At 53.1% G+C, this 7,405-nt stretch overlaps 1 protein-coding gene across 1 annotated transcript in view; it reads left to right on the top strand.

Moving 5' to 3' along the window:
* The first annotated feature begins 3,193 nt into the window (after window positions 1–3,193).
* Window positions 3,194–7,405, top strand: part of CCN4 (cellular communication network factor 4) — a 32,263-nt gene continuing 28,051 nt past the window's right edge. The window contains exon 1 of the mRNA XM_070476972.1: window positions 3,194–3,589. Within this exon, the coding sequence (XP_070333073.1) occupies window positions 3,527–3,589 (63 nt within the window). The 5' untranslated portion in view covers window positions 3,194–3,526. The remainder of the gene's footprint in view (window positions 3,590–7,405) is intronic.

Here is a 7,405-nt window from a genome sequence, read left to right as displayed (position 1 = left end):
GGGAGAATCATCTTCCCACACATTCAGTCATTCATCCACCTGCCCACTCATCTATCCAGCTATTGCATTCTTTCCTGCATTTTATCATTTACTTGTTCCCTCCATGAAGCGACTTGGTCTACTTGAAAAAATTGTTTGGGACCAGACAGGTCTGGGCTTCCCTGGTAGCTCAGACAGTAAAGAATCTGCCTGCAATGTGGGAGAGCTGGGTTCGATCCCTGGGTTGGGAAGATCCCCTGGAGGAAGGCATGGCAATCCACTCCAGTATTCTTTCCTGGAGAATCCCAGGGACAGAGGAGCCTGGTGGGCTACAGTCCATGGGGTCACAAAGACAGAGACACAACTGAGCGACCAAGCCCAGCACAGAGGTCTAAGTTCTGATGACAACTTTGCCGTGCAGAAGCCTAATGGCTGGAGAAAGTAATTTTGTCTTTTTATGCCTCCGTTTTCTCATCTGTAGTATGGGCAAAAGATACCCTGAGACAAGGATTTGATGAGATGGCAAGGGTCTGCAGGAACATGATAGATGCTCCATAAATGCAGCTACTATTCCTGGCACCACAGGCTAGTCACTTAGAGATTTCCCAACTCACAAGTGGGAAATGCCTGACCCTAGACCCCCACTCACCAGGGCTGACTGACCCCAGACATACTGACCCTGGGCTGCGTCATGAGGTCTGCCAAGATGCCTAACCCCTGACACAGAATGGACACAAGGCCACCACCCAATCAGACCAGCCTGGGCTGTGGCCCATCCCGGCTCCTCCATCCACAAATCCCGGGATGCTCTGAGTTGTCTGCTTCTGGCCTCCTAGTGATCACATGGGGTAGGCACAAATATGGTCCTATTCCTTCAAGCAGGCAAACTGAGGCACAGAAAGACTGCTGCTGGCCAAGGCTCACCAGCGAGCCACAGAGCCGTGGTGTCGCCCCAGGTGTTTCTCCTCCTAACCTGCTGCCGTGCCCGGGACACCGTGTCACCTCACTCCAGGTTTCCTTGGCAGTGAAGAATGGCAGCTGCCAGTGGGGCCAGCTGAACCATCCCGGCTTCAGCAGCAGGCACATGGGGCCAGTATTTCGATCACGATTTGGGGTGAAAGTATTAGTTGCTCAGTTGTGTTTGACTTTTTGCAACCCCATGGACTGTAACCTGCCAGGCTCCTCTGTCCATAGAATTCTCCAGGCAAGAATCCTGGAGTGGGTTGCCATTTCCTTCTCCAGGGGATCTTCGCAACCCAGGGATCAAAACCGAGTCCCTTGCATTGCAGGTGGACACTTTACCGTCTGAGCAGCCAAAGAAGCCCTATGAATTGCTCTATCTGCTGCAAACACTTGTTGCAATCAGATTTCCTGAAAGCAACTCTGGCATTCTCTGGGTTCAGCTTCACTCTTAGTACAGAACCTTGAGGGACTTTGGCAGGTCAAGCCTGCTTGGAAGTGCTCGGTTTTTGTCAGGGTTCAAAGACTTTGGCTCCAACTTCCTGCCTGCTAATTTAGGGCCTGGCATCCCTGAGTTCCCATTTCCCCTTCCTCGTAACAGAAGGGTAATACCATCTACCTTGTGGTAACTCCTTTAATCACACTTTAGTGCAGTGGTTGCCTCAAAGAATCTAAGAGTATCAAGTATGATCATGAGAACAAAATAAGAACTGACACTTATTGGATAGTTTCTATGTGACGGATATCTCCACTGCCACTTTATATACATGATTTCTATAAATCCCATATATTAGTTGGGACGCATCTGGCTCAAGGAACAAATTACTGTTAATCTCCAATCCATACGTGGGAAGTATGCAACTTTGACTCAGCAGCACCTTAGGGTCCAAGGACCCAGGCTCTTTCTCTCCTCCTCTTCTACCATCCTCGGCACGTTAGCTTTTCATCCTCCAGCTTCCGCCTCGTATGCTCAAAATGTTGCTGCCACTCCAACCATCACCACCTTTGAACTCAAGGGAAAAAACACTGAGTAGAGAAGTCTGTTCCACTTCCTGAGGAATGAAATCTTTTCTAGGAGTACCCCCACAAATGTCTCTTTCTGTTTCATTGGCTGGAATTGGGTGAGAGGCCTACCCTTAGGTCAATGAATGGAGAAATCATCAGAGCCACCTCTTACGAGGTCATGTCTATGGTCATAAACTCCCTCCACAGACACAAACCTGCCACCACTTCCAAGCAGCCACATGTGGTTCAGCATCCCCTTGTTTAAGTTGCAGGGAAAGGGAAGACATGGCGTAAGTGTTATGAAAACCACAGGGGAGAGGGCGTCCACTGAGGTCCAGGGATGGGGATTTGCTGGGGAATGAAACGGGCAGCACGGGGTCCACTGAGGCTGAGTGCAGTGCAGAGGAGGGAGAGGCAAGAGAAAAAAAGAAATCAAGGAGGCAGCTGGCCCGGAGGCCACGCTGGGACTGGGCCTCCCATGCTAAGTCAATGGGCAGGCTTAGGGAGGCTGGGACCGGGAGAACGCCATCACCTTAGTTCTATTCGCCAAGGTTCGCTCTGGGGGCTCTAAGAAGGGTGGTCGGTAACCAATAGGAGTCTGTGGCTGAGGCCCACGTGGGGGTAAGGGGGCTGGACTAGGGCAGACCAGGCTCCAAAGGAGACCCCCTTAGCGCTGTGGCAAGCGTGCTGCAGAGCATGACGGCCAGCACCCCGAGCCCACCAGGGATAGCAAGCACCCGGATGCAGGCAGACCACTCCAGCATCCCAGGGTGTGTGTGTGTGTGCGTGTGTGTGTGTGAGTCGTTCAGTCGTGTCTGACCCTTCGCAACCCTATGGACTGTAACCCGCCGGTACCCAAGTCTTCAGGCTTAGAGCAGGGAAGGGAACGCCCGCAGACTGAAACCAGGGCTTTAATTTGTAGACGGGGTAATGATGGTGTCCCGGGCTCCAGTTCTGAGCTCATTTGTGAATTCCTACCATTTCGAGATCAGTGGACTAAAGCCATCCTCTTCTCTTGCAGCCAGAGAGAGAGGAGAGAAAGATGACAAATGCAAACCAGAAGTAGGAGCAGCCGGAGGGAATGGGAGGGAGATGATTTTCTCCACTGGGAGCGCTTTCCAAAGCCCCTGCCAGCACCCGGCCATGAAACTGGATCTCTGCCTCCTCCCGGTACCCTCCACCAGCTCCCCCTCCCCTCCTTTGAGAAATGCCCAGGGAAGATGACCCTGGCTCCTTCTGTGAGGTTTTACCGGCCCCGGTGTGAAATCGCAGCCCTGTAACTTTCCCTTTAAGAGCTGTCAGAGCTGGGAGGCTGGCCAAGCTTGGGTTGGAGGTGGGGACAGAGGAAAGAAAGAAAAAAAAAGAGGAGAGAGAGAGACAGGAAAAGTTTTTTCAGAGGAAAATGCAGGGTTTGTCCTTAACCCTGACGTCAGATCTTGCTTTAATAAAACCCCCCGAGGGCTGCGGGAAGAGGCGTATCTGGCACTTCTGATGGGCCAGGTCAGTCTCGGTCCAACTCCCCCGAGAAGTGGCCGGATCCTCTGGGCTACTCCGTAGATGCCTTGGCCACTGACCTCCAGGCATGAGGTGGTTACTGCCCTGGACGCTGGTGGCAGCGGCAGCAGCAGGCGGCACCTTGGCCGTGGTGAGTCCTGCCCCGAGGGGCGCCATCCCCACCGGTCCTGCTGTGCGGGTGTTCGGGTGGGCAGGGGGAGAAGGGCTGGTATGTCGGGGGGCGGGCAGGGAAGTGTCCATGAGGAGCCAGGGCGAGCCCCAGGGTGAGGAGTCGGGCCGCTGGGGCTGGCAGGATGGGAATCACGGCCAGTACCTGGGGAAACAAACCAAACAGGACTTCTATGCCCTTTATTTCCCACCTGAAATGCAGCAGAAAGGCGTCACTTGGAGGAAATGAGAGTCAGGGGTCCTGGACTCTGGACAGAGGTCTGCGCAGACTTGCTGTGTGACCTCGGGCTAGTCACTCACTCTCTCTGAGCAGCGTAAGGTGAGGAAGATTGTTGTTAGACTTCTAGCCTTTGGCTTTGGAAAATGAGTCTCCAAGTGTTGGAGATACTACAAGAGGGGGTGGAGAGGACCAAGGAAAGTTGGAAGGAAAAGGCCAGCTTTCAACAAAAGCACTCACTTGTGCCACAGGACGCATGATGATTCTCCAACCACAACCGCCTTGGGCTTGCACAGCTCTCTACAGTTTATGAAGCATGCACGTTTGGGTTCTGTAGAAGATAGCTGCTGGTTCGGGGGACCTGGAGGGTCCTCTGTCTCCCACCTCCATCCTGGGGCACACCGAGGGAAAGGGAGAAGGTCTGCACCTCCTAGAAGCCGGGGAGCGAGACACGTGGCATCATGAAGCCAGGCAGCTGGCACAGGGCGGGCAGCAGGCACAGGGCGGGCAGGAGGTGGGCAGCTGCAAAGAGCTTCTGAGTCAAGAGCCCACGGCCCAGGCCAGGGCCTGCTGCCACTCCCACAGACAGCTTTCTTGGGAATTGATGTGCCCCATTCCCAGGTGAGGAGACTGAGGCTGGAGGGGGTAAGCTACTTGCCCGTGGGCTTAAAGACACTGGTTCTGATTCAGCCAGATCTGAGGCTCAGAGCTGACCATAGGCCAGTGGCTCATAGGCGCTGGGAGATGGGTGTTCCTCCAAGCACGGTAGAGTGCATGATGCGGGCAGGTAGAGCTGGTGACTCGCTGTTGAATCCCCCTGCCTTGGGTGGCTGTTGCCCAGTAATTGCCAAATAAAAAGCATATTAATTCCATTTTACGAATGAAAGAAACAGAGACAGGGGCAAGCCAGGGACTTGCCCAGGGTCTCACCATCAGTAAGTGGAAGATCTTTTTTTGCCAAATGCCACTCTTTGCTGCAGACCCAAGCAACCAGGAGGCACCACAGCAGCCTTTAATTCAGAGCTGCTGTGTCTGGGAGGACAGGGGGTGGATGGAGAAGAGGTGAGAGGGGTTGGGTAGTGAGGTCTGAGTGAGGAGGAGGAGAGAGATATGTTGGGGGGAGTGTGTCCACTGAGCACCTCCTCAGAAGGGAGGTACTTTCTCCCCTGGGAAAGAGGGGCTACCGGCCCACAGGCTCAGTTGAGGGGGCGTGCAGCCCGGGAGCTGGGAATCCAGACGGCCCCAGAAGCAGGATGGAGGGAAGGCTTTCGAGAGGACACAGGGTACCTCTCCTCTCCCCCTGACTGGGACCTTCTCTGGGGACCCACGGTAATCCCCTATCACTGTTGTGTGATTCAGGAGCTCCCCACACAGAGTCTTAACACCCCCAGGGAGGGCTGGGACACACACCGTCAACCTGCGCTTTGCTTCAGAGCCAGGTTGCATCCATGCTCATCCCCCACCAAGCTCACATACAAGGGGACTGTAAGTCCACTCAGGGTCCTGGGGGGGGTTAATGAAAAAAAGGAATAAATGATGATAAATGTTCATATGGAAGAAAAAATTCGGTGAGAACTGCCAAGAAAGCTTCAGGGAAATCAAAGTGTGAGGGAGGGCTCGCCTCATCAGATAGTAAAACATTATCAAAGTTCTGTAATTGAAGGAGGAAGAAGCCAGCGCAGGAAGAGATAAATCCAGGAGCTGGACAGGGCAGAGAGCTCAGAAATACAGCCAAGTGTATTCGGGAATGTAACATATGATAGAGGTGAACCACAGGCAGGCCTTGTTTTTCCATCTCTTTGGTTTTTTTTTTTTCCCTTCTACATGTATTGAGGACTTCCCATGTGCTAAGAGAAAGGGCTTACATTGTGGTGGGGGGGGGGGGCGTTGCTATACAAAATACTATCTATTAATATACATAAGACATTCCTCAGTTCATCCAAATGATATTTTTAAAAATGTATTTATTTTTGATTGGAGGATAATTGCTTTACAATGTTGCGTTGGCTTCTGCCAAACATCAGTGTGAATCAGCCACAGGTACACACGTGTCCCTCCCTCTAGAACCTCACCCCCCCACCCCATCCCACCCCTCGAGGTCGTCACAGAGCCCCGGTTTGAGTTCTGAGTCACATAGCAAATCCCCACTGGCTGTCTGTTTTGTATGGTGGTGTATATGTTTCCATTCTACTCTCTTACGATTCTTTACTAAGCATCTCCTAAATTCTCATAGCAACACTGTTAAAGCAGATATAATCATCCTTTTCTGCAGATTAAAAACTCTAGCTCAGAGAGGTTCAGTAATTTGCCCAAGGTCACACAGCTAGCGATCAGTGGAACTGACATTTGAACCTAGGTCAGCTCTCAGCAATGCAGCGTCCTGTCTCCCCGGTCCTTGTGCAGACGTGAGGAACACAGGGTCTGCATGCCTACAGAGTTTACTAGGCTGGAGAGGCAGGTAACAGCCTCTCCCACCATGGGAACGAGAGGCAACAGGGGTGATGCCGTCCTGGAGAGCGAGTCTGGGTACAGACCCTCCATTGGCTGGTCCCCTAACCACTTGGACCTCCCCATCTTCTCTTGTTAATCGGGGCTGACAGCCTGAGCCCCCCACAAGCTCCCTGTGGCCAAGGAGTGAACACAGAGCTGATTGGGGGAAGTATCTCAGTGTCATGGGACCAGGACACAAAGAAAGTGAAGTTACTCAGTCGTGTCCGACTCTGCGACCCCATGGACTGTAGCCCACCAGGTTCCTCTGTCCATGGGATTTTCCAGGCAAGAAGACTGGAGTGGGTTGCCATTTCCTTCTCCAGGAGATCTTCCCAACCCAGGGATTGAACACAAATGCTGTGCTAATAAATTCTGGGGGGCACACGTGAGGCCTCTGATAGTTTGTGTAAGGCTGAGACTCATGTCTCTTCTCCCATAGAAATATGTGTGGTGTGCACAGAGGTACAAGCACGTGTGTGTGTGTGTGTGTGTGTGTGTGTGTATAAGTGACTGTGACTTGTCTGAAGGTATAGATCCTCAATGTGTGAGGATGCATGAGCTGGGTGTGAAACTCAAACCCACTCTCAGCCTCTGGGACTGACTGCAGGATAACGTGGACCCAGATAAGTGGCACATTCCCTTCTAAAAGATTGCAGGAGCATCAGCAAGATGCCTTCTTTAAAACCCCTGTCTGTAGCAGGGACGTGAGCTAGCATTTCAAACCCCACCCCAGGCCCCACACCCACCAGCTCCCCGCCCAGAGCCCCTTCTGGCAACTCGGACCCTCTGCTCCCGGCTCTGAGCCCCTCCTGCTCACCGCTGGCCCACGATGCTGGCAAGAGCGTGGCTGGGACAGACACTTTCCACCTGGGCATGGCCCCTAGCCAGGGCTCTTGTGCCTCTGGACCCGGCACAAGAACAGTGCTCCGTGGGAGACTAGAGCCTGACTTTGGGCTGGGCAGTACTCCCAGGCCATCCACGGACTACGTCCCCAGGTCTCAGGAAAGGCCCCTGCCCCATGCTAGCAAAGCAGCCAAATGCCAGGAGGCTGTCTTTATACAAACAGAAACC

The sequence above is a fragment of the Odocoileus virginianus genome, chromosome 15, assembly GCF_023699985.2.
Source record: "Odocoileus virginianus isolate 20LAN1187 ecotype Illinois chromosome 15, Ovbor_1.2, whole genome shotgun sequence".
NCBI lineage: Eukaryota > Metazoa > Chordata > Mammalia > Artiodactyla > Cervidae > Odocoileus > Odocoileus virginianus.
Note: the sequence above shows the minus strand (reverse complement) of the source record. Positions and strands in the feature narration are given on the sequence as shown.